This window comes from Mchenga conophoros, linkage group LG4 (assembly GCF_057382185.1).
Source record: "Mchenga conophoros isolate Kocher_MC1m ecotype Shallow Benthic linkage group LG4, M_conophoros_male_GT1.1, whole genome shotgun sequence".
Taxonomy (NCBI): Eukaryota; Metazoa; Chordata; class Actinopteri; order Cichliformes; family Cichlidae; genus Mchenga; species Mchenga conophoros.
The window spans coordinates 26,530,799-26,557,375 of record NC_140529.1 but is presented as its reverse complement, the minus strand read 5'-3'; the positions used below and the strand labels follow the sequence as shown (position 1 = coordinate 26,557,375).

Sequence of the window (26,577 nt, the reverse complement as noted above, 5' to 3'; positions counted from 1 at the left end):
TCTGAACAAGTTTGAACTAAACCAAACGGACTTTCAACTGAGCCTGAGCAGACCTGGGGCCCGTTCTTCGTACGTCGCTCACTACATCCAAGATCAAATGACACATCCAAGATCAAACCATCGCGCTAACCGTGAGCTCGCTAATCCGGTTCTCCGAACACACCTTCCGTTGACGATTAGTACAGCTGGACGCAGTAATGTGACATCACTGGGTGTCGTAAAAGGGGCTACGCATCGATAGTAGAAACATTGATCGGCAACCCTCTGATTGGTCGGCGAAAATGTCGAAGGAGTGCGCTCGGCTCGGTATTTTTCGGCAGCAGAGCAAGAACTCCTGAGTGAGGGATTTCAGGAGTTTCAGAGTTTAATCAGAACGCAAGGGAACACTGCAAAGGCTGCAAAAGCAAGGAGAGAGGGCTGGCAGAAAGTTGCTGACAAATTAAACTCGTAAGTAATTTAATAATAATAATAATAATATATTGGATTTATATAGCGCTTTTCAAGGCACCCAAAGCGCTTTACAATGCCACTATTCATTCACTCTCACATTCACACACTGGTGGAGGCAGCTACGGTTGTAGCCACAGCTGCCCTGGGGCAGACTGACAGAAGCGAGGCTGCCATATCGCGCCATCGGCCCCTCTGGCCAACACCAGTAGGCGGTAGGGTAGATTTATTATATTACACTATATTATCCAATATTATATTACATTATATTATATTGTTATATTATATCCTCTTTCACATTAGAGCCACAACAGGACCCACTAGAACATGGGAACAAGTAAAAGTGAAATATAAGAATATTCTATAGAATGGTAATATTTATCACTTATATTGCTTTTCGTCTCTTGGAAAGAGACCCTGAAATAATCTGTTTGTTTGTTCATAACAGCAACCAAGAAAAGGGCAGAGCAAAAAAAGACAGGTGGTGGTCCTGCACCCCCTCGTCAACAAGTTGGTTAAGTGAATAATACCCTCACGGGAAAATCGATATCTCTCAATGAGCACACTGTCGCGCTGAGCTAAAGGATCCTGTCTGTCCCGCAATATATGCTGAATTCTGAGGACTCTCCTTATCAATCTTGCACCTTCCGCAATGGGTTGCTCGCGTAAACGGACAGGACATGGCTGCGACAGGCTTCCCAAATCCACCTTGGCTTTTATAGCCGTGGTCTCTCATCTTGATTACACGAAGTAATTTACAATTACTACTCTGAAATATGAATTACATCTGTAATAATCACATACATGTAATAGAATGTTAATAGTACATTTCCCTTTTTTAGGAAATGACCTGTATGTATCTGTGTGACATCAATAAAAGGATCAAGTGCTGCATTATCTTCAGTTACATTGATGTTATTTATTTATCGCTGTTGCTTTCGTATAAATGAAGCGGACATACCTGCGTGGCCGCGATCTAATCCTGTTTACATAAAGTAAACCTGCTCCCGAGCAGGTTTACGCTTACGGCTCTGTTGCTATGACAGCAAGTCCCGGATGAGCTTCGGGGAACCGAACGATCCAAGATCACGCGAAATCGTCAACAATCTAATCCAGCTAACTTACTTAGCGAGGTACGAAGAACAGGCCCCTGAGCTGTGTGATAGTGGTTTACCATGTGTTCTAGACTAAAAACCTCCTAAGAAAATTTGAACCATCGTGGCTAGATTTGGATGTAAAATGCAATTTTTCGACCATTGAGGATTTTCACTTCTGCAGTTTTGGACAGGTGCTGGAGCTGCCGACCATTTACCCTAGCAGGTAAGCTAACTACATGTGTTATTAAGATTTTCTACAAGCGCCTAGGCTGCATCCTCCTGAGGACCCGGGAGGATGGAACTAGTAAAACACTGAAAAAGGCCAACTATAGCATTTTTAAGTTATCTAAGTGACTTAATTGACCCCCCCCCCCCTTGGCTAGCTATCGAGCTGGTGGGTAACAGACGTCTCCGAAAGCGTCGGAGCACTTTTGCAAGTATATGTTGTCTTAATAAACTGAACAGATATTAGCAATTTACACAGCTACATTAACGCCTGAAAATATCTTAAAAGTTTATTTTGTGACCCAGAAAGAGTAATATTAAAACTAATTCCACAGATAGAATTTGCACATGCGCAATAAGGATCGGGGAGTCCGATCCGTAACTTTTTTTCTCTCGTTTTTTTTCTACATTATATTGAAATGTTTCAATATTGCAAACATTTTAAGAGATGCTTATTATAAGGAGGACGTATTTCTCGGACGCATTTAGAGGAGTCCACTATGAATTTGGGCAGCCTTCGTCGCGCCGCTGTGTCGTAATCGGGCTACAAGCAGCCTCTGAAGGTTTTAGCTCAGAGAAAGACTTCAGTAGATTCATTGCTGGACATCTCTATAATGACTTTACTGTGAAATGGGAAAATGTTGTATTTTGTTTCTTTCGAAGGCAAAAAAAAGAAGATGTTTACTTTATAATAAACTTATTAGTTATCTTAAATAAATTTTATTTTCACAAATGCAAATACAGTAACAAAAAACCTAATTTTAAACATTACTATAATGATGTTTTATGTTACATAAAATTGATTAGTGGATCACTTAACAAAAAGGCTATGAAAACTATTACCATTTGTAGTAATTACAAATTATTTGAATGTATGTAATTCTTTGTATTACACCCCCTGGCATATGTTAATTTTGTTCTGATTGTATACATGTTCTGTATACTGTTTCTTAATAAAGTTTAATATTTAAAAAAAAAAAAAAGGTTTTAGCTCAGAGTAGTGGCCAGCGCAAAAAGTAATGTTTAATGTTAAACACTCTGAAATTCAGACAGACATCACTAAATGACGGTATCTCACACTGGCTTTTTACAGCACTTCTGCCATGGTAAAACTTATTAGCTTATTACCCGTTTTGTAACCAGTTTCAATGTTATCTTTGCATGAAAACGTTATGTTAACCTTGACAACAAACTGGGCCAAGCACGCGTTGTCATGGAGACTCTTTCATGGGTCGGTGTAGGATATGTGCGCCAATTATATGACAGTGATATAAGTAACTTGCATATTGTCTAATATTTGTCTAATATTGTTTTTTCACTTTTTCAATAGTCACCGTTTATCCGGTGCAGCACTGTTACTTTAAAGTAATGTTTAAAGCTGACTTGACAGTTTGTCAGCTGGTGTAAGATTGCCTAATGTACTGTAAGTTAATGTCACACGCAAATTAAAGTTGTACTTCATGCTCTGTATTATAAGATTGCTACATTTTCAGAGCTTTTTACATAATGGGGAAGGAGACAATATTAAAGGAATGATTGTGTGTTGTTGATGTATACTGTGTTACAGATAGTATTAATTTTTCTATAGTTATTGCATTTTTTTATCATAGTAACAAAAAAATGTTTGAATTCAAGCTTGCATTTATGTTACATGTCATGTATGTTATCAATCATATACTTGATATAGTAGACAAGTGGTCATATGTAAGTTAATATGATTCCTTACATATTTTTTTCATGATGTCTCTGGTTTTGGCTTGTTGATGTATTCAGCTCCTGCATCTATGGATTCCTTCTGTGTGTTAGATATGGATGTTTTATCCCATTGCAAAAGTGCTTTTGGCAAAATTGACTATGTCTCTTGTGTTTCAGGGGTGGAGTTCATGCAGTGCCGATTTTGCAAATTCACAAGCTCCAGTCAAGAGACTCTTTTGAAACATTTCCGCCTTCATCACGGACAAGGTGCACATTGGCCATGCATTCACACAGACTTTGTATGTGTATTTAAAACACCTGGAGCATTACGATCACACCTCTCAAGGTCACACTCAATAGTAAAAATCCACAAAAATTTCACATTTCAGTGTGAACATAATATATATTTGCATATTGATACTGTTTTTTGTGGAGGGTGTTTCTATTCCTGTGCAAAATGTGTATTCATGAGAGATTTTTGAAGTAGGTTTTGCGGTTGATAACACAGTCAGGCATATAACATGGTGCAGACTGTACAAGGCAGCTACCCAGAAATTTTCTGTGCTGAATAAATGGCAATATTTTGGTTATTGTCTTGTTTAGATATCTGAAGAATTTCATCGGATCACAAGCAAAGACCTCCTGGGGACGTTCAATGCATCCCTGGACAAATTTGTGCCTGGCCTGCTGAAACTATACCGGTCTAAGAAGGGAGCTCTTGGTGAGGAGATGGAAGACATCTTGGATAAACTTGATGAACAGGTAAGTGCTCCTTTACCTGACATTTTTAGAAGAGAGTATACCTTTGTCATAACAGAAAAAAATGTTGGCTTCAGCCAAAACACATCAATGGAAATGAATGTCATCAGTCATTACTTTGTTTTTATTTGGCGGTATTTTATTTAATTTGTAAAAAGAAAGTAAAATTGTTAAAATGGTGTTTTGTTTTTTTAAGTTTTACATGTTGCTGGGCCTGATCTGTATTTTATTTTCATTACTATAAGAGTTCTGATTTTGCATTGTGTGTAGGTACACCACGTTACTATACTAATTTAAATGTCTGTTTTCCACTGAATACTCTTTAGACATCTGACATTGTGTCCCACCAAAAGACAGCAGCACTGAGAGGCCTGCCCATTTTCCTCGGAGAGGATGCAACACAGGTTTTCCTGAAGTGCTTAGTAAGTACAAAAACGTAATGCAAGAAAAACTAGTTGCTATGAGATGTTTTTAAAAGATGATTTAATCCAAAATGGAAATGTACACTTCCTCAGTGCAGTCCAGATAATTTTATGGTGAGGATTGCAGTTGTCATAACTCTCGCTGCTTTTTTTTCTGCTGAGGAGCACCTGGGCATTGTTAGCGGGTGTTCAACAGCAGAAAATATTTTTGTACAAAACTCATCACAAGGTTGGTTGGTGAAAGATATTGTGCCGTTAATTAAAGGAAAATAAGCTTTTTCTTTTTAAAACCTCCATGAGTCAAATGAGCATCATGGTATAGAGGTTAAAGTTAAGATCTTTAGAAATGTATTTTGTCTTTAATTTTTCTTAGCTTTCAATAATTCATATTTTACTTTTCTTCTCTTCAGGACACTGACATTTTGGAACCAGTGTTGAACGGTGCATCAGTTGCCATCCTCACCATCCTGCAAGATGACGATGCCGATACGTCTGTGCGAGAACATGCTGTTGTGTTGGAAGGGGACATCGTGCTACATAACATTCCAGACCTCTCTACTGCCTTGGCATACCTCTTTGGCCTTCTGTATGCCCTCAACATTGATTATCCAAAGCAGATGAGTTTACCTTTGAAGCAATTCAGGGCATCTTTTTTGAACTCGGTGGCTCTCGATGCTCACAGCGCATAAGGTCTCTAAAAACAAAGCTTTTGCTGTGACTGTTAACGGGGAATCCAGACATGAGTTTAACTTGTTCTTAAACATGTTCAAGTGCATTGTAGAGTCATGTAAAAAAACAAAACAAAACCCAGTAGTTCAACCCATTTCCCTCTATATAATCGTTCATTTTACCTGATAGTTCACTGTTCATTGATGGTAACATTTCTAATAACTTTTGACTTCTGTAGTTCATCATAGTGAGCCCATGTAAAATGTCAATGTCTGGGTACAAAGGCAATTGTTTGTTGCACTACCCTATTTAGTGTGCAATAGTTAAGTTAAGCTTTTACAGGACAGTCAGGGTGTGAACGTGAATGACTAAGCTGCTGGACACTTTTCTTTTTGTCTGGACTCTGGAATTTTAATGTCTCTGCTGGGGTGCTCAAAGCACCCTAAAGAAACTGGCAACACGTTTTTTTCTGTTTGTTTGCTTTTTTACAGAAATTCACCCCACTGCCCATGACCTTCTGAAATATACTGAATGCACTGTTGAAAAAAATAAATACGTTTTTACATAACATTCAGTTGTGCTTTGTTTTATTCTATATCTGTTTGAGTGTTTTTTCAAGTACGATAACAGCATACATTTTTCTTTATTAATATTGGTAAATTTTCAACTCACTGGAGTAAGAATTGTATGATTATTCAACAAGAATATCTGTGTTTGGTGAATTTAGGAATACATGGCCTTGGAGGGAATGATTGTATGTTAATTCAACAGGAATATCTTTGTTTGGTGAAGGCAGAAATACATGGCATTGAAACCAGAATTTCTTTGTTAGACTTACAGGATTATCCTAATTAGGTGAACAAGTAGATCCAAGTTGGCAGAACATGAAAATATTAGTTAAGTCAACTACAGTTGGCAGAAGTTGAGAAAACTCAAAAATCTCTTGCATCATGTTGCCTTGAAATTTTAAGTTTTCTCAACTTTTTCTTTTTTACAGTGTACGTGTTGGAGTTGGTGCATTCAAGGAGACACAGCTGAAAACCAGTTAAACTACAAAGAGGCCGGACAAGGTTCGATGTCTTTGAAAACTGCACTGATTAAGATTTATTTCCCAGCCCACACAAATCTATCTTTCCCTTAACTGCCTGGGTGTAAATGCAAAAACTAAAGATTTTAAACCAATTTCCAAAATTGAGAAAAACATGCCATATGAGTACTTCTACCTTTCCTTAGCTGTTCTAACTAAAGACAAGGGAGTATTCAATGTGACTAATAATCTTAGAATTAATAGGATGAAAGTCCTTGTTAGAAAAGTGCCTTTTAAAAAAAATGCCGTCCACAGCCTCCCTTAAGCCATAAGAACAGACTTCACATTTCAGTCTTCTTAATTAGAGAGTAGATTTTTTTTTTTTTTTTTAAAGAAGCAGTTTGCTTGGATCACTTATTAACCATGAAACACTATTACCCTGAAGTGTGCAATTACACTCGACCGGGTCATTAGAAAGTGTATATGTTACACCACTATTTGGATGACATGAGACTGCAGCCGTGGGTGTGCAATGAGCACGAAAAGCAAGAGCAAAGAAGTCTGATTTTCTTTTGTTTTCTGGTGGAAAACGGGGGAAATCCAGCAGACAACAAGAGAATTTCCCGGTGAGATAGCCCAACATAAAGCAATAAAGCTACACGGTAGTGATGGCCCGCTTGAAGCTGACGCTCCGGAGCGTGTGTCGAAAAAAACAACACACTGGTTCAGAAGCACTGTGTCGAGGCTTGCTTCGTTTGGCAAAAGTCACGTGACCAGTGACGTCCGAAGCTTCATTACGCACGTAACTGCTTCGGTACCTGATTCAAACGGATATAAGGAAGTGAATCATCCACGGGATTCGTGGAGTGTGTTGATGGTGACAGAGAGCGAAGAGGTGATCATTCCACTGACAGATATGGAGCCAGCGAGGAAGAGAGGACGTTCTGGCGTGTGGGAATATTTTGAGTTGATTTTGCTCAATTCATTTTATCTGCCGAAGTGAAAAACTTGAAATGTCCAAAATCATGTTTTCATAATGTAAATATCATTACAGCATATGACTTTAGGAACACTTCCATGTGAATTAAAGCTAATGAAGACTACAACAATGTATTTGACACTATACGTACATTACATTGCTACAGTTTAGAAAATCATTTTGTTTATTGTTTTTAGGTGATAGTCTGCAGGACCCAGGAATACCTGCATATCTACCAGCTTGCAGTGTAGTTCCTGCACTCCACAGCCTCTTCTGTTCCATGCAAGTGGATTTTCTCCAGGGCAGGAGAAACTATTTCTAAGAAAAGAAACAGACTCAGCCAGCGCACAGTAACACTAATCCTCTTTTTAAATGTAAATAACAAAAGGGCTACCTGACATAGAGCATGTTTTTACTTTGCAAGTTCTTGATTAGGGGTGGGTTTTGATTATCGCCTTTCTGATTACAATCCATGCTAAATTGAATAAAGTGATATTGATTCATTAAAATCCCGTGTCGATTTGTAAATTAACGTTATTATGCCTGAAACGCCAGCATCTCAGGTTAAACCTCACAACATGTCGTCAAACACCATACAGCTAAAACAGTAACTGGGAGCAGGTTTACGGATTCTGCATACAAACGTGAACACAGAGCGCGGACCCGACGCGTCAGAGTCAGATTTTGGTGCGTCGTCGGGTCCGCGCTGTGTTTGCCTCTTTTTTTTCCCGCTGGCTTCTGCAGCTGCAGGTTTCATAACTCTCTGTTTACATCTCTAATTAAGTCTCACATGTGTCAGCTTTCTTTTAATAGATACGAAATTATGGATATATACTGTTAAATGATCAGAATTGTAATATTTCTGACTGAGGCAAAACTTTCCAGATTCCAATCAAATTGAATCGGATCCTGTATCGAATCAAAATGATTCTACAAATCAGTGACGATGCAGCCGTACTCAGCTCCCTAAGCATTTTCCCTTTCCAGTTCACAATCAATCCCACCCCTAGGTCAAAAATATGTATAGGACAATTGGCCTCATCTAATATTTTGTATGAACCTGTCCAGCTGTCCAGTGATTAAACGACAAGTAGATGGAGGCAGGACTTCACAGCAGGGGCATACTCCATAATGTGCTGTGCATTCTCATATGTATATTATATATATTGCTCACTTATTGTATTTACCAACATCAAGGAGTTATGAGCAAAGAAAGGCCACACCATAGTGCATGTTTAAATAGGGAAAGTTTATTGATCAAAATGTATTACGCAGATACGCATTACATTTTTTTCAGCCCCCCAATCGAGAAAACAAAACCAATTACATGTTCAAAGCAACGGAACGGTGGCCCAATATCAGAGAGAACTCCACTCTTGAGTGAGCAGTGATAATTGAGCAGTCCGTTTTATTTTGCAGATTCAAGCTGCTCTTCAAAATTTTCACCACCAGATGTCACCGGAGAGGACTGTGTTGAAAAGCTTCGAGTAATGAACCGTTTTTCAATACAAGCTTCAGTGCTTCGGAAAGCTTCATTTGGCCATCACTACTACACGGGAATTGCCTCAAAACATCCTGCAGTGGCCAAGTCGGAGTCCAAACCTCACTCCAATTAAGAACAGTGGCAGGACTTGAAAATTGCCTTTTATTCACCATCCCCAGTGCAAGCTGACAGCTCCAGAGCAGTTTTACAAGGACGAATGGGGTGAAATGCTTGTCCAAACCCTCTAGCTGCAGTGAATTCAAACTTTGAAGTGGTGAATAGCATGTTTACATAATTTTGTTTTACAGCTGTGCTTAATTTGTATCATGTCATTAAGTTGTGAAGACGTTACATTAATTCATTTTCTTTGTCTCACTGAAAAAAAGCTTAATCACCTACCTTCTAGACCTTTTTTCCTACTTAAACTCACGTGTGTGTCACGTGGTTTTTTTTCGACACATCTATTGTTGCTCCAGCTATTCAAACAGCCTTTATTTGTTTATTAAATCGTTAATTTCTATTAATATTTTTGTCCTGTCTTTATTATATTACATGTATCTATATTAATCAAAATATAATTGCAAAATGTTACCGATCGACGTTCCACGGATGTAGTTTTATTTTGGAGATCGTCACCGGAAGTGCGTTGTTATATTCCCGCATTTTGACAATTTAAATTGATCGTGGAGCACTTACAGCCACCATGCACACGCCCGGGATCCCTACCTGTTATGCGATGTGTTATGCGATGGCACTGACAAAAAATATTTTTTCGTCTAATTTGTCTCGCTTTGCATTTTTTGTTTGACATTGCCGAGCCGGATTTCTTTTATTAATTTGTTTATTTTGCTCTAGAACTATATTTGTGGATGGGGAGCTGGCACTTTGCGGAGAAGGATTTAGCTGGAGCGCTTTTACGCATCTGAAATATTGGCGTGTCGTTGAAGATCCCATTTTACAACAATAAAGAAAGGAAAAATCTTCCCATTGACGAGAAACTGTGCTTTATATGGGCTGCACGATGAAGTACGGACCGGTGGTTCTATCGGCTGGGCTTACAGGTTTGCTCAGTTTTTGCTTCCTCGCCGTAGCGATTGGGACTGATTATTGGTACATAATTGATGTGAACAAACCCAACTACACAGGTTCAGATGACCTGAGTTCCCATTCTGGACTGTGGAGAATTATTGAAGGTATGTCAGTTTAACTTCATCTTTAATGAGCTGTTATTGGGGTCTTTACAGCTGTGCGACTTGTTAAAAATCAGCCATCATATTCGCATAACTTTTGACCTGCGTCTCACAGAGGTAATTTTGAGAAGCCTCCTCAAAAAATTATAAAAGTTTATTCTGATTTGTGCAGATTTCAAATTGGCACACTAATAAATCCCTTGATTTCACTCTAGTTGGTTACATGCAGTGCTGCAGAGGTTTAACATTGTCTTTAGTTTCTGATGGATCAACAGCAGTCCCTCATTTAATCCTCATTGGTCTAATCTTAGGTGAACTTGATGCACGGAGAAGCTGATATCCCAGTGCCTTTATATTGGAAATGAGAAGCATGGGGATATTCTAAATGACGGACTACTCAAATTCTTGCAACATTACCTTGAATCCACAGAAATTCAATTCTCATGCAGTGAAATGAAGCCTGAAATGTTCTAATTGTGGAATACAGTTTGGGTAGGAAAATGGCTTTTAACAGTAGCAACTTTTACCCCACACATACCAGTTTCTGCAGCCACCTGCAGGAGAACACACAGGAGACCAAGGAGAGCTTGTGAAGGATGGTTTTGGCACAGCTGCAATATATTGTGCTTCCAGCTTGAGGTCCCAAATGTGTTCTATTTGTTTCGGGCGGCACCCACAGTTCATGCAATAAATGCCAAGTAATGATCCAACATGAAACTAATCAGGCAGTGCTCACCTGGAGATTCCCTAGCAAAAAGGGAAACTATTATTTATTTTCTAATATTGTCTACTATTCCCACACTTAATACCACATTTTTTCACATCTAAGAGCAATTTTGCAAAGTCCCCAGGGCTCTGCCACTGGTCCTGTCATGTGTAACCTTTTCATTTGACATTTTCAGGAGCAAACTGGAGTTCAGTCACCCCCTCTTTCACAGCAAATATGTCCAACCTGACAGAGGCAGAAAGGCACCTTGTCGGTGAGTGGGTTCCTTGATCAAGTGATGCATTTTAAAATGATAATGGTAGCCACACGGGAGTATGTTCTTGGCAGTAAGGATTAGAGGTCTGATTGGAAGCCCAAAACATCTGCATTTGCAAGATATGCTATGCAATTAATCACATCCTGCAAATTAACATGACGAGATTGGGGTTTTTTTCCCTCCAAGTGTGCTTTTGTAACTGCGCTTACTAGATAAAATCAGTTTTGTTAGGGTTTTCAGGAACACTTCTGCTTGCAACGTTGACAAATAAAATGCAGTAATAAACTGTCCACTGTGGGAGAAGAACTCAATGGAGTCTCTGCTAGTTGATTTCAGTACTGACAATGGGAACAAAAAATCAGCAGGACCCTGGATGATGGGAGTCAATTGGAAAATCGCTGATTTAAAAAAAAAAATATATATATTTATATTTTTTTCAAATGTGTGTGTTTGCAGGCTTGCACAAAGTAGTGGTCATTTTGTTGCCTCTCAGCCTCGTCCTCCTGGTGTTTGGCTGGATCTTTGGACTTGTCAGCTCATTGGCCTCCAGTCCAAAGTTGCTGGCTGCGTCAGCATCCTACTTTCTCCTCTGCAGTAAGTCCCCACAGAATTCCCTTTGTTTTCTTTTTCTGAGCCCGGATTCACACCGTGTGCTCTTGCTTGTTTATGTCGGCGTGCAAGACGCACAGCAAACGTGAAAACGCACGTGGGCGACACATCGTGGTCTTACAGGTACGTTGCGCGTGCATCTAAGAGACCCTGAGAAGCGCGTTTTCAGCTGTTCTCTCTCACATCGGATTTGGTTGTGAGTAGAGGCTCCAGTAGTATCTAATTTCAGCCTTTATAGACATAAACTGTGTGCTTGAGCTGGCCGATGGCCAATGAGAAAACGGTGATTGTAGTTATGTAAATATTTTATCTTGAAGAAGACGAATCGGCAGCAACGTATTAAATATCTCTGTGCGGACATTAAAAATCCCATTCAGCTTAATTGAGTTGAGTTAGGTAATGATCTTTTCACACAGACTGTTATTAGAGTGGTGAAGATGGGGATTTAATGGTGAAAATAAGGATCCAAGGCACAGAGCACTTTTGGACTGCTGTGAGCAGCACTTCTCTCTCCTTTCGGTCTGTTCCTTAGATTTTGTGAATAAACGATAAACAGCGTGACTATCTCCATTCAGATGCAGACATAATGGCACAGTGAGAGGTGGTATGACGGCATCATTTGAGGCGCCACGTGCTAAAAGAACATATTCACTGAGCTCTACCATGTTGAAGTGTTTGGTGGGAATAAAACTAGTATGTCCAACCCAACTTAATCGGGTGCTAAATGCTCTTTAACTCGACATCCCTGACAGTGAAGTCTGGCATGTCGAATTGAACCCACCCGAGAATAGTACGAGTAATTGTTTGGTGGATTGATAGCTAGTGAGTCCTGTTTGTTGTCCGCTCTATCCAGACAGCACATCTCTACAACTCCCAGTTGCAAGAGCATTAATTATAACTTTGGGCGGCGTACCGACTTGATTCTCCTAACACAGTTTGTAAAGGTGGGGGGGGGGGGGGGGGGGGGGGGGGGGGTGATGTGTGAAAACAGCTTCAGTGTTTCCCTGTCACATTTGCATTAAATTAATCAGAATTGCAAGCTGGTTCCTGGTGAGCATGAACATAATTTTAGAAACCATACCACCAAACATTCTCAGCATGGAGACTGACGTAATTGATTGCAGCATGGAGGCTGATTGTTGATCACAATGAAGTGGCTCAAATTTACTGAAGAGCTTGTCATTGATTGAAAGATGCAGTCAGACTTCCTCCTGGAATTACCAGTGGGCACTTTCTGATGTCATTTTCCATCTGTCCTTTTTTGCAGGAATTGGTTGCGATAAATTCTATTACGCAGAAAGTTGCTCTTATTAAGAGTCAAATCAGAAACGCTCTCCTAAAAATGTAAGTGCAAATGTGTCATAATCACGCACAAATCACACGTGCTCTGCTTTTTTTTTTTTTTTTTTTCCCCTCCTCCTTTAAATGGCAGTGGAAGGGCCTGCTTTTGTCATCAATACTGTAACACAAATGGGGTTTTTTGGGGTTTTTTGGGTTTTTTTGGGTTTTTTTCCCCCTCTAGTGAAGGGTTCAGCTGTTGAGCAGCTGCCATAAATATCCATCAAAGAATCCATTTGATTAGGTCTGAACTCAAGTGGAATGAGATTGAATCTCTATTTGGTTGAAATTGAGGGTAAATGCGCAAATCTGTGACAGACATAGGACTTATTATACAGTGTGCCATCTCTGCTGACATGCTCAACCTCCAGTGTCACATAGAAACAGAGATAATTTAATGCTTTCTATCGAATGTCCTCTCCACGTGTGTACTCCAGGAGACCCGCAAGCACTAAGCTCTGCCACTTTCAAAACTACTGATCATATAAAAGAAAAGAAAGCGGGCATAATGGATGTCTGTGTTATTGTGCTTTCCCCCCTTATGCGGTGCATTCGCAGTAACTACGTATTTTAAGTTTGATATTTTGGTGAAGGTCTTCGTAATCCCACTCGCACCACATACTGCAGCACTGATGAATCTCTTTGGATTTTTCGGCGGGGGGCAACCTGTTATAAATATGAGCTATAGCAAAGCTGACATTTCTATCTCGGGAAATATGTAATAATGTCCTTCTTTAGCTGTTCAGCTCAAGGTTTAAAAAAAAAAAAAAAAAAAAATACATTCACTTCATTCACATGGTGGTATTTTAATTAGTATTGCTTTGTCAAGTAAGCTCAACAGATGTTTAGTAAATTCCTAGCGTGGCATCAGCGGTGTAACAGCATGAGTCTCACATAAAGTGTTGCACAGATAATGTACTGTACTTGGGAAATGCACACACTTTCTTTTTGCTGATGTGCAAATTAACCACAGTACATGCAAAGGAAGACCACAGCTGTGACTCTTTATTTGTTTTGGGGTTTTTTCTTCTGCATTTAAATCATCAGTAATTAACTAGATTTAATTGCAATTGACGACTGCTCAGACTGGTTTTTCCTCCCTATGAGTCTGACTAAAGGTCGACCTGAATTGCTTATTTAATGGCTCAATGTTTTGAGGTTGACGTTTAATGATGTTATTCTTGTCGGCTCGCCTCTGTGGCAATTGTTATGTGGGACATTTCATCTGTCCGTTTGGGAACACAAGAAATCAAAAAATATTAGAAGCACACTTAAGGCCAGACTAAATTTGGAGCCGCCTTTGTGGGCACGTTTCCTGAGACTGATTTGAATTGGCCGGCGCTTTAAATTGGTACACGTGAGCGCGTTTATGTCTATATTATCTTAAACAGTCTACTGAGCAAAGCATGCGTTGGGGGGAAGTATTATTTGCTCATCAATGTGTCATTACTGTAATGACCTAACTGTAAAAGCCGATTAAGTGTGATGCATAAAGGTGATCATAGTGCTCAAGCGCTTTGTAATTTTCTTTCCCACTGATAGATCTGTTTCTCTGTTGCAGCTAAAAAGGGAATGTGTTAAAGTCTAATAAGGCCTTTGAGTTGATGAGCTGTCTGTCTGTGCTTCATCAGGTCTTTTCACCTTGTCTGGGGTTAGCGTCTACATCAAATACTCCAATCAGGCCATGGAGGAGTTCCAGCGAACTGTGCCCCCAGAGAATCTCGTCTATGTGAACGTGTCGTTTGGCTGGTCATTAGCCACAGCCTGGCTCTCCTACAGCCTGGAGGTGGCAACAGGCCTGCTGCTCATGCTGGCTGCCAGAATAACACAAATGAAGGGACATTATGACTCTGGTGTAGCCATTGCCATGTTATAGAGTCGCACATTCTGGTTTCTGAGTGAAACTACAGAAATCTTCAATTTTTATCGACTTGATTTTATTTATTTGACTAAAACAGTTGGTCACACAGGCCAGGGGCCAAGAAGATAAACCATTCTGCAAGCTGGCTTTACAAAACTGCAACTGTAGATACAGAAGCTCTTGAACATCTGCTTCATCATTGTTTTCAGAGGCTAGCTGTGACATACTGTCCTTGTAGACCGTGATGTTGTAGAGTAAATCAAACCCAGACATGAAAACTAAGCTTACTCTTCCGAGTAGTTACTGTAAAGATTGGCAGTTTTATTTTCTTATTTATTTTTTTTAAATGTGTTCACATGTTTCAGGCTCGGTGCTGTATAATTTGGTAAGTTAAAGCTTTAAGCAAAGGACCAGTTATATTTTATGGTTTAATTGGTTTGATGCATGCTCGATAAGACTTGAGAGGACTCGAATATGGTTTAGTGTATTTAAGCATGTGTGCATCAGTAATGTTAAGTACTTCATTCAAGTGGAAACGCTGCTGATTCTGCAAAAGTAAACCACCAGGCATTAAAAAGCCACCCGGGAGACTAGACGGTATCAGACTGTAGTTTCTATCCTTTCTAATACTTTATAAAAGAATTACTGCTACACCGTTTCTCCAAATGCCAGGGGAAATTTGCATTGCACAGCTTTTTAAAACCTCCAAAGAAATGATGCAGACGTCAAGTCATTTGGTGCTGAGAGTTTGACTACAGCAACATCTAAATGTTAGTTTGTGCGTCTGTGTGAAACACTTCTGTAGCTAACCCACCAGTCCTTACATTAATCATGGAAATGAGGTTAAAGATAAATGCACTCCTGGGGCAACTGCAAGTTATTTTCAGCAGTAAAGAATATGTGCATGTGTCGCTGCCTGCTTTACTGTCGCCAATGACTCAATATTGTGAGATTCTGTCTGTTCTGGAAAGACTTTTCTCTGTAATTCAAATAAAGTGAACACTGTGAAAAACACAATATTAAGCATTTGCTGTAAGACTTTATGATGTCGTCGTCTTTTTTTTTTTTTTTTTTTTTTTTTTTTAAAAGCATTCATAACAGACCTTATGTTTTCATAACTGAGCAGCTGTGGCAGAAAAGCCAGATTGATGTTTCATATAACTTGCAAACAGAATTAAAAAGGAGAATATTACCTGTGATTTGAATAAAATTTCACAAATGTGTGACGATTTGTGACAGTTTGATTATTTAAAGCCGCAACTGTTGTTGTGAGGAAATTTGATCACTTTCTTGTGCGGAGTAAATCACAACTGAACACCAGTAGGGCCAAAGAAAACTGTAAGTAACACAGTAGAGGCTCCTTATGGCTTCATCTGGAGCAGGGATGAAGGGCACCCCTCAGCCTGAGTATGTCATCTGTCAGGAGTTGGTGGAGCCAAGCTGATCTTGGAAAAAAACTTCCATCCTGAATGAAATGTGGCCTGTTTCTAAAGAGTGCTCATGCTCAACCAGAACCAGCAAGACTGCTTGCTGGACTCTGCTTTGTTAGACTCTTTTGCAATGGGTTATTTCAAAGGAAAGAAATACAGTGTAATCAAAACTATTGTTGGCATGTCAGGTGGCATAAAGGCGACATGATTATAGGTGAGCTTTAAAATCTTGACTTTCCTGTTAGTGTACCTTCAAAAAAAGCACAATAAACATCTATATATGCCAAATCGTTCACCACTATAGTTTAAATATAATTAATGCTGTCCATCTTTGCTGAGGACACACTCTCCAAAAAAGTTCAAAATCTTCTCAAGCATTTTACGTCTTTCTTTTTTTTTTTTTTTTTTTTTGTCTTGAAGTTACTAGAATGTGGGCATCTGGTTTCTTTTGGTAGAGTCTGTGAATATAAATGAAGCCCCCAGACAGAAAAGGAAGAGTGTGGGGAGAGGGAAAAAAAACTACTGGATATAGAGATGGCCTCAGAGGAATTCAGAGATGCCTGAACAATATGCTGCAACGCTGCTGTCCATAAAAGATGCATTCATTCATATGCAAAGGATCCTTGCAGAGTCAAATCTCTGTGTAATTGGTTATGATTATATAACACAGACTCAGGATAGTTAGTACTTTACTAACATTTACTTTGATAATTGCTGGAACAGCAGAAATAATACACTGCTCAAAAAAGAAATAAAGGACGATTATGCAAACACATCAGATCTCACTAGACAAAAAAAAATCATTCTGGATATCAATACTGATATGTATCATCTGGAGCCACGAGTACTGTGTTAGCAACAAAAGGATACCACTGACTTTGATGTAAAATGATTATTCTCAACCTACACAGGGCTAAATGCAAAGACATCCCAAAAAAAAAAAAGTAGAAAAAATAGATGCACCAAGCTCGCAACTCAAAATGGTACTCAGTAGTTTGTGTGGCCCCCATGTGCCGGACAATGAGTCCTAATGAGACAACGGATGGTGCCCTGGGAGAGGGGTGGTCTCCTCCAAAATCTGGACCAGGGCATCACTGAGCTCCTGCACTGTTTGAGGTACCACCTGGCAGCGTCGGATGGACTGAAGCATAATGTCCAAAGTTGTTATATTGGATTTAGTTCAGGTGAGCGTGGAGGCCGGTCAAGGGTATCAATTCCTTCATCCTTAAGGAACTGCCGCATGAGGCCAGGAAGAACTAAGGACCCACTGCACCAACGCAGGGCCTGATAATACGTTTAAGGATTTCATTCTGGTACCTAATAGAGGTCAAGGTGCCTCGCCAGACCATCACTGATCCACCACCAAACTGGTCACACTGAACAATGCTACAGGCAGTTCAATAAGAAGAGATTGTTAGAAGGAATTGAACATGGTTTACAGAATTCAGTTTGCGGTTAAAGTCCCAGAGCCCGTCACAGCAGAATGGGAGTTGTGACATTCCCACCAACAGAGTCTAGATGCTGGTGGAGATAAAGATGGAGACTTGAATTGAGCCTGAGTGACGGGAGAGGGGGTGATGTGGAGAAGATTGGTTTCATCAAGGCATCTGCAAGGAAGAATTACAGATGCACAGTGAGATTTAAAGTACACGGCATGAAGGCTGATTGGCCCGAAGGAGGCCACCAGAAAGCTGATTGGACTAGACCAGTGATGTCACAATCAGCTCGAAACGTGGGAAAGTGGAAGGGATGTAAAGCTTAGATTAGCCGCCAACACCTGGGAAACAGACAGATGTGTGACTACAGATCACAATGAGAAGATGGAGAAGATCACAATGTTCTCCACAGCTTCTTCGGACCCATTCACGTCTGTCACATGTGCTCAGGACGAACCTGCTCTCATCTGTGAAAAGAATAGGGTACCAGTGATGGACCTGCAAATTCTGGTAACCTCTGCTGCAAGCCCAAATAGACTCCGGGATACTGGGCAGCGTATAGGGCCCACAAGGTGATGTCAGGCGCTCAGGCCAACCTCGTGAAGTCAGTTTTTGATTGACCGGTCAGAGACATTCACACCAGTGCCCTGCTGAAGCTTGTTTTGCAGGGCTCTGGTGCTCCTGAAACAGATATTGATCCTGGTGAGGACCTTAAGGACCTTCTGCTGCTCTGCTAATTTTTTTATAGACACGTTCCCAGTATTGATACATTGCAAAGAAATATAAACCATACAGGTTAAAAAGCTTCATTTTTGTTCAAAGAGAAAATGTGTTTACAGTAAAAAATCGAATGCATAAAACAACCTGAACTATCTGAAAGAAAACTCTAAAGACTATTCATTATACTGCACATCCTCAGCTTTTAGCAGCCTACCTTCAACATAACTATAGGGTACCTGATAATAAGGGTCTTCCACTGGTTGCTTTCATAAACTGTGGCACAAGGAAAAAAAGTGATGGCCATAACATAAAATGCAATTTTGGCTAATAGTTTTGTAAGTGGAATTTTCAACCCCAGGATATGGACCTGCATTAAACACACTTCAAAATTATACAGCTCAGCACTCTAATGGGTAAAGGAGGGCAGAAGGCTTCGCTAAGGGTGCTCATGACAGAGATAGATGCTTAAGCATTAAAATGTGTGCTTGCGTTTGCCTAAATGTGATTTGCAACATGATCTCATGTGCGTCGGCGAGTCAATCAAAACCCAAACCATGAAACATTGTGTCCACTCAGCTGTTTGTTTAGCAGCTACTGGACCAGTTTCAGATGATACAGAGAGCAGAAAGCTATAAAAGGGGGACCAAAGCACAGTGGCTCAGTCTTGCAACCCTCTTTTATATATTAGGGCTGCTGAAATTCCATTAAACTTTTATGGAACATAATAATTCAATCCGCACTGGCAGAAGAACGCCAAAGCTGGTGCGAATCCATTACTCTTCAGGTTGCGGCCTTGTCCTAGACAGAGTGCAATAATTTTGTCTTAGACAACCTTTAGGCATTGAGTTTTAAGAATCCATTTTTTTTCTAACAGAAACGCTTTCTTTGATCAAAAGCGAGGCTGTTTTCTAAAACTTTCAAATATATTATCAATCAGTAAATTGATCCCATTCAAGAAGTCCTTGTGTGAGATTGATTTGCCGTGTCTTTGTAAACATTTGTCTTGTCATTGAAGTTCTGTTCTGGCCATGTTTCCAAGTTTAATCAGGCTTGTGTTTTTGTTTATGCCTGCACAGTTTGGCAAACGTTTCTGGCTAATATGATGTAGTTCCAACTATTTAGAAATTATAAACATCTGAACCCACTACTCAGGGGATCCAGGGGCTTATTTATGCAGGAAGTATTTTACTGGGATGGTTTCAGTCCACATATCCAATTAGAAGTAAGGGTCACTGCCTATCTGCACAAAATTGTTCTGAATAATCAGCTTTATTTCACAATGAGGCTCTTCTATACAGATAAGAGTGGTTTGTCTAACAATACCTGTCTATAGGGCACGAGAGATCACTGAATGATTTGAGGTTTATGAAATTATGTGAATCATGTGCTACAACCCTCACAAACAGTCACCAAATCTCAGCCTAAATTGACACCTATGGAAGGTTTTCTACTGAGGTGTTAGTCAACAAAACACAGACAGATCGGGGAGCAGGTGATAGCCCAGCACCTTACTAAGACACCTTATTTACTGTTGCTGTGAACAGTGAAGTTTCCATAATATAGTACATATTTCCCAAATATAGCACGATAACTCAGGCACGGTGGTTAGCACTGTTGCTGCACAGCAAGGAGCAAGAAGTGTCACGGCCTGCGGGATCGGCAAGGCACTGATCAGCATCTCTCTCCCCCTTCCCTGTTTTGCCGGGGCGGAACTCATGGCGGGTTCACGCCCTCGGTCCACGCCCTCCCGGATCATGCACACCTGGGCCTCATCAGACCAGCTGGTATATCAGAAGGAGGAGATCAGCTGTTCAACGCTGGATTGTTGTGAGACCCTAGTCAGTACACGTCGAGCCCTAGTTTCCCACTCTTCCGTCTCAGAAAGTTAACATTTGTCTCTCTGTTCTAGATTCCCCGGACCCGTCCCCGTGTTTCTCCGTGTGGAGTGTGTAAGAGGTGACTGGTCACTAGCGGAGAGAGGTTGGCATGAGCGCATGTGTGATTCCCTTGTTTTCCCTGGAGCCCTGGAACCCCGCCTCTCACATCTTGTATATAGCACTGTCCTCGCACTGTCTGTAAATACACTTGGTGAAGATTTTGTGAATAAACCGTCTCTGTTAAAACACAACTCCGGAGTCCTGCGAGTGGATCCTCAGAGCAACCCGTGACAAGAAGGTCCTGAGTTCAATTCCACCATCAGGTCAGGGTCTTTCTGTGTGGAGTTTGCATGTTCTCCCAGTGTTTGCTTGGGTTCCCTCCAGGTACTCCGGCTTCCTCCCACCGGAGGACATGCAGTTAGTGGGGAGTGCAGTTGCCCATAGGAGTAAATGCGAACACAAATGGTTGTCTGTCCCTGTGTGTTAGCCCTGCAACAGACTGGCGACCTGTCCAGGGTGTACCCCGCCTCTCACCCTATGAGAGCTGGGATAGGCTCCAGCGCCCCCCGTGACCCTGAAAAGGATAAGTGGAAGCAAAAGGATGGATGGAACTCAGACATAATGTAATCCAACCATAACAGTTCTGTATTTTAAAGAAAGAGTAATTCAAAGAAAGATAGGAGACCATGTTGCACACAGGGGACAGGAGCTGTGAGACATAAATTAAACTGTTTCATCCATCGATTTCCCATGCTGTATGAAACTAGTGTGTTGTGCCTCTAGTCATTGCTTTCTTTCTGTAGTCTATCATTATAATGAATCTTCCACCCACTCTAATGTTACAGAAAAGCGAATACATCACGAGTCAAGCACAGCAACAGTCTTACTCACTGGGTATTGTCATACTGCTGGAGTGCCCTTGAAACGAAGCAAATTCGAGAACCGCACAGTGAAAAAAGGTCCAATTAACCAGCTGTGGAAGATTTAAAATGTATCAAGCCATTTTTGTGACACGTGCAAGACTGGAGGAGAGTGTTTTTATTAGTAAATGTTCCTCCATGGTTTGCCAGCTGTTGTTAAGTGTCAACACATTAAACAAAGAAAAAAGAATATAAAATAACATACTATTAAAAACGACCGTTGCGATGGAAAAGAAGGGCATTATGCAGCTACGACCGTGTTTATTTATTTATTTATTTTTCATTTCACATGGAGTAAAGATATTGAGCCACCACAATCGATCACATTCAGGGGTCCCCTGTAATTACAAGGGGAAGAAAAATGTTTTATGTGCCCAAACAAAGACCTCTCTTTGATATACAGCCTCAAGCTGTTAAGTGAAAGGCCCCCAGCACAGACACCAAACTGTGGAGTCTGATTTGGTGCATTTTAAGGGAAAATAGCAGACCCCTGAAGAGGAGACAAGTGAGAGGCACTGCCCAGCCTTCAAATCTTAGGAATGCACTAGTTGTATGCTATGCTATATAATACAACACAAACCAGCCACTTTGTTAGGTACACCAGCTCGCATATATATGATATGAAGCTCCCATTTCACCACATCCCAGGTGCTCTGTTGTTTTAAGATCTCATGACTGTGGAGGTGCTTTTATAAGAGTGAAACATGATTTTTGATCTGTTATCCTGCTGGGAGCACATCAGAAGATGGGTACGGTGTGGCAAAAAAGAGGGATGGACATGGTGAGCAACAATACTCAGGTAGGCTGTGGTGTTTAAATATCATTTCCTTGGGGATTAATAAAGTATTTTGATTCTAATTCTGATTAAAGAAATTGGTACAAAGCACAAATCAAGACTCATCTGACCAGGCAGCGTTTTTTCCAATTTGCTATTGTCTAGTTTTAATGACTTCCCTCAGTTTCCTGTTCTTAGTTGAAAGCTGATATGGTCTGGTGGTGCTGCTATAGCTGCTTACTAGTTTGATATGTTGTGCATTCAGTAATGCTTTGCATACCTTGATTGTAACAAGTGGTTATTTGAGTTCCTCTTGCCTTCCACTCAGCTCAAAAAAGCCTGGCCTTTCTCTTCTGACTTCTGACATCAACAAGACATTTTCACCGAGAACGCTGCTGCTCGTTTTCTCTTTCTCAGACTATTCTCTGTAAATCTTAGAGGAAAATCCGAGTAAATCAAACCTTTTTTGAAAAACTCTGTTGCCATCAACAACCATGCGCATCCAAAGCCACTTAAATCCCCCTTTTTCTCCATTGTGATGCTCAGTTTGAACTTCACAGGTCGTCTTTCCGATGTTTACGTTCTAAATGCACTGAGCTGCACAGGTGTACCTGATAATGTGGCCGGGAAACCAGGCTGAAATCAATCATGCTGCAGATTCTGCTCATTTCCTCATATTTTTTATGCATTCTGTTTGCAGGTCAGCAAAGGGTCTGGCTGATTAATTCTCCAACACTTCTTTCTTCACATTTTGATTCACCTCATCTTTCTTCTCCATCTGCTGCGGCCGCAATTTAAATCCGTAACTTCCTTGGACACCTTAACCACATTGCATTGCTTCATTCTAATGCTGCCACTGAGAGTGGGTGTATGTAGCAGATGTCACAGGATTGAGTGGACTCATAAACTGAGGAGGGACTCAATCCCTGGAGGAATGTTTTCTCTTACCAGGGAACCACTTGAAAAGTTAATTAGACCTGTCCCTTGTTCAGTCAGCGCCAAAAGTAATAGGATAATTTTAGAAACTGAAAAAAAACATGGATCTCATTTTCATTTGTTCCCTAGGAAAAAAAGAAAACGTCTTCTACTCAGGTAAGTGATAAAACTTGAGGGATTAGGATAAAGGCACATTGGCACAAAGAGAGTAAAAATGAAGAAAACGATGAATTGCTACTACTGAAAAACTGGTTTGGGGACTCAAGTTGATGCAAACTATAGTCATAAAGACTGAGACTTTTTTCAATTTAATGCACTAAAAACTCCAGCAATAAAAATTACACAACACGAGGCAGACTTTAAAATTGTAGCCTTTCCCCAAAGATTCCTTGTTCCAGTATTTTGTCACTACATTTAAACTGCTCACTGCATTATAATGGCCAGTATGGGTATATCAGTTTACACTGTAAAAAGAATAACCCTATTCAAATTAAAAAAAATGATGTCCAATTGTCACATCCAAAATATTTGGCTTCAGAGAATCCAAATTGAGTCACTTGATTTGACCTGATACTTTTATGTTGATATAAACAATATTACTAGACTTGACTGAAACTTTAAATTTTGCATTGATCCAAATTGATTTTTTTTTTACATAGAACCATATTTTAATTATTGAACCAAGCTAATATATTGAAATTTAACCAACCTAATGTATTCACATCGAACCAAATTAACATGAACTAATATGTTTGTGTTGAAGCCAGGTAATTGATTTACATATATTCAAACTATATTTTTTACATTTCATTTTATTTCAGTTCAAAAATGCTCTGCATTTCCTATAAAAAACAAGACAGTTGGCCAACCAATTATTTCAAAATTATTTATTGTTCCAAACCATTTTAACTATAATCAATAGAGAGGATTAGTAATATACAGATTTAGTGCTACGGCAGAAATGATTAGAGAAATGTTTGTTTTATAAAACCTGCAACCTTTTGAAAACCAGTATAAAACCTGCAACCTGTCTAAAACTGGCATAAAACCATTATAAAAACTCTTTTTAAACCAATTTGCAAGTACTCAGAAATGTTTATATGTGCACTGTGCCTGTACAATGTAAAAAAAAATCTACACATGTATCAATGAAATCAACTTAATTCTCCCTTTCAAATGGGTGTTCTTATAATTTTTGAATGTAGAATACCACTGCAGGCCAACCAAGAAAATAACCAAGCACACATGCACATGCATGTGCACATACACATCCACACATGCATGCAAACACACTACTGTGCAGTGTTAAGTTCACAATTAAGTTTGCGAATCTTAGAGGTCATCTTGTTAAAGTCAAGCTCCATCATAATCTTTTGAAGAGCCTCAAAGGTGAACCTGAATCCTCGTGGATATTCCATTTTAAGAGCATAACAGAGTCCAAAGACCATTGCCACTCCAGCTGCCACAGAAGGCAACTCATTCAGGACTTCCACACCATCAATGATTATCCCGATGTCTCGACGCTGATGTAGGAGGCTTGAGTTGTCCCTGAAGATGAAGAGTGCCATGGTGGTTACTCTGCAGCTCTTCCTCAGCTTCATCTTTCTGGGATATCTTGAGGTAAAATATGGAACAAAATGTACAAGTGAAGAACTGAAGTCTGGCACACCTGATAAATCTTTGACCATAATAAACTACTATTTTGATAGTTGTTTGGTCACAGACTATTAGAACAATTATTTGACTAATCAGATTGTGAATTGCATAATCATTAAATTAAATCAATGGTGGAAAATTTTCATAAATGTTCCACAAAGCCCAAGAAAAAAAAGAAAACAATACAGAACCCTAAGATATTAACTTGATGAGTTGATTAATCGTTGCTGTCCTACATTAATCATTGCATTTAATAGCAGAGTTGTCAAATTTACATCAAGAGACTGCATCTCATGTAGAGACAGAACAGATATGGACATACCATGTATTCTTTTATCAAGTCCTCAACACATCAGCAAGGTGAATGAGAGGATAATGATGGAGGGTCTAGATTATTATGAAATGTTTAAAAAGGATGTGCAGTGTAAATGCAAAATGATACCTGTTCAGATTAAATGAAAATGTATGCTTCAGCCATGGAATGGATGGAGCGATCTGTGGTTCTGAAAGCATACAGAAAAAAAAGAATAATGTTACTTCTCTATAAAACACATAACATAGAAAAACCAAGAAATACGTAACATGACATACACATCCTTATAAAAAGCTAGTACTATAATTTGATTTAGGTTTACCAAACAGTCTACAGACCAGCCATTAGCAACTAAGTTTGGCATAGGGTCAATTTAATGCTGTTAAAATTAAAATTTCTTCAGAAAATGCACATTTTTCCGAGCCGCGCCTGAAAGTCAATTGAAGGAATTAGTCTTATGTCATTGATCTTATATGCTGGCGTGTTATTTCTGTCTCTAAATCATGCACATTAATAATTATCTTTTGCGCTCGGTGTACACACACATAACACACAGATATTTATATGAAGAGAGACAGAGACAAACGTGCGCGCACAAACACAAGCTTGTGTCTAGAAACCGCGCGCTCACCAGAAAAATTCAAACGAAGCGGAGCACGGAGTTATACTATGAATGTTATGAACTATGAACTTATGCTAGCTAGCTGTATCCACCACCGATGCATCGTGGTAACACTAGCTAGTTAGTATACTGGTAAAAAACGGCTTTTTGCCTAACTTGCATTCCTGACTGTGATGGTCGGTTTCTGGTAACCAGTTCTAACGTCGCGCCGGATAGCTAGCTAGCTTGTAGCTAGCAGCTACAATCATGCAAAAATTAGGGGTGGCTGTCGACCCAGCTTAAATGGGGTTATTTTCTGCAATTTTGGCAATACAAATTATAAAAGCTTTTGTAACACACTTGGCTTTACTTACGTTTATTTTCAGATGAAATTAATCAAAGATGTGACATGATGTTTCCAGCAGCCATGCAGAATAAAAATGGGTCCCGGTCTATTTCTGGTGGGCGTGTTCAAGTGCAAATCACTTTGACTCAAATTAAAGATATTATCTGTTCAACATGAAAAGAAATATATGTTTTGAGAGAAATCAAAAACTTTGCGTTGTGTCCTTTGTACAGATATTTAGTTTCATCCAAATCAAAAGTGGTATTTTAAAATGCAAAAAGAAAGGGTTTCACAATCAAATCAATGATTTTATTCTGTTTTGAATGGCACTTATTAGATTGAATGAATGACTGCATGTTAGACTTTTTTCAGTGTACTGCGCTTGAAATAAAATTCTTATATACAAGCTCTGTGATGTGAGGATCTATTTTATTTCATGTAACACCCATTCTATTAAACCTGGGGGTGTATCTCTGTAACTGTAATTACTATCAACAGTAAAATCAAACAAATGTACTTTATCTTTGTGTATTTACTACATGCAACATACACATTTAAGTCACGAACAAAACTAAGCGTACCCCATGCTTCACTTGTAGACCCACTTTTAATAGCAAGAAATTAAAGTTATTGCTTTCTGCACAACTTTATCAGTGTCTCATATCACGGTGGAGGAATTTGGCCCACTCTTCTTTATGATGTTGCTTCAGAGGCTTATGAGGATTTGTTTATGCACAGCTCTCTTAAAGCCCCACCCCAGCATTTCACTTGGATTGAGGGCCT

The 26,577-nt window shown here is 39.7% G+C and overlaps 2 protein-coding genes and 1 long non-coding RNA gene across 5 annotated transcripts; 2 read left to right on the top strand and 1 right to left on the bottom strand.

Moving 5' to 3' along the window:
- Positions 1 to 3,549: 3,549 nt before the first annotated feature.
- On the top strand, positions 3,550 to 5,732 carry LOC146576219 (uncharacterized). 2 transcript variants are annotated; one of them, XM_085272644.1, is made up of 4 exons: positions 3,550 to 3,731; positions 4,068 to 4,226; positions 4,550 to 4,645; positions 5,056 to 5,732. In XM_085272644.1, the coding sequence occupies exons 2-4, from the start codon at positions 4,194 to 4,196 to the stop codon at positions 5,332 to 5,334; spliced, it is 408 nt and encodes a 135-aa protein (XP_085128770.1). In that variant the 5' UTR covers positions 3,550 to 3,731; positions 4,068 to 4,193; the 3' UTR covers positions 5,335 to 5,732. The 2 variants fall into 2 exon arrangements, with proteins under 2 accessions (XP_085128770.1, XP_085128769.1); XM_085272643.1 differs by having other exon boundaries at positions 3,550 to 3,763.
- A 3,748-nt stretch (positions 5,733 to 9,480) lies between these two features.
- LOC146576218 (transmembrane protein 235) lies at positions 9,481 to 15,801 on the top strand. 2 transcript variants are annotated; one of them, XM_085271302.1, is made up of 5 exons: positions 9,481 to 9,864; positions 9,949 to 9,996; positions 10,896 to 10,973; positions 11,433 to 11,570; positions 14,555 to 15,801. In XM_085271302.1, exons 1-5 carry the CDS (start codon positions 9,813 to 9,815, stop codon positions 14,797 to 14,799), a joined length of 561 nt encoding a protein of 186 aa, XP_085127428.1. In that variant the 5' UTR covers positions 9,481 to 9,812; the 3' UTR covers positions 14,800 to 15,801. The 2 variants fall into 2 exon arrangements, with proteins under 2 accessions (XP_085127428.1, XP_085127427.1); XM_085271301.1 differs by having other exon boundaries at positions 9,481 to 9,996.
- Positions 15,802 to 23,532: 7,731 nt separating this feature from the next.
- Positions 23,533 to 26,117, bottom strand: LOC146576217 (uncharacterized). Its single transcript, XR_014892340.1, has 3 exons — positions 25,823 to 26,117; positions 24,977 to 25,037; positions 23,533 to 24,492 (listed from the first exon to the last, which is right to left on the bottom strand). It is a non-coding gene; the product is annotated as an uncharacterized LOC146576217 (long non-coding RNA).
- Positions 26,118 to 26,577: the final 460 nt, after the last annotated feature.

What these genes read in the sequence shown, in the direction of transcription:
- LOC146576218 (XM_085271301.1), top strand. Translation starts at nt 9,813, where the DNA reads ATGGGCTGCACGATGAAGTACGGACCGGTGGTTCTATCGGCTGGGCTT. An exon ending in ACTGTGGAGAATTATTGAAG is followed by an intron (nt 9,997 to 10,895) that starts GTATGTCAGTTT and finishes TGACATTTTCAG; the next exon opens with GAGCAAACTGGAGTTCAGTC. An exon ending in ATCCTACTTTCTCCTCTGCA is followed by an intron (nt 11,571 to 14,554) that starts GTAAGTCCCCAC and finishes GTGCTTCATCAG; the next exon opens with GTCTTTTCACCTTGTCTGGG.
- LOC146576219 (XM_085272643.1), top strand. Translation starts at nt 3,554, where the DNA reads ATGGATTCCTTCTGTGTGTTAGATATGGATGTTTTATCCCATTGCAAA. An exon ending in CATGCATTCACACAGACTTT is followed by an intron (nt 3,764 to 4,067) that starts GTATGTGTATTT and finishes TGTCTTGTTTAG; the next exon opens with ATATCTGAAGAATTTCATCG. An exon ending in TGGATAAACTTGATGAACAG is followed by an intron (nt 4,227 to 4,549) that starts GTAAGTGCTCCT and finishes AATACTCTTTAG; the next exon opens with ACATCTGACATTGTGTCCCA.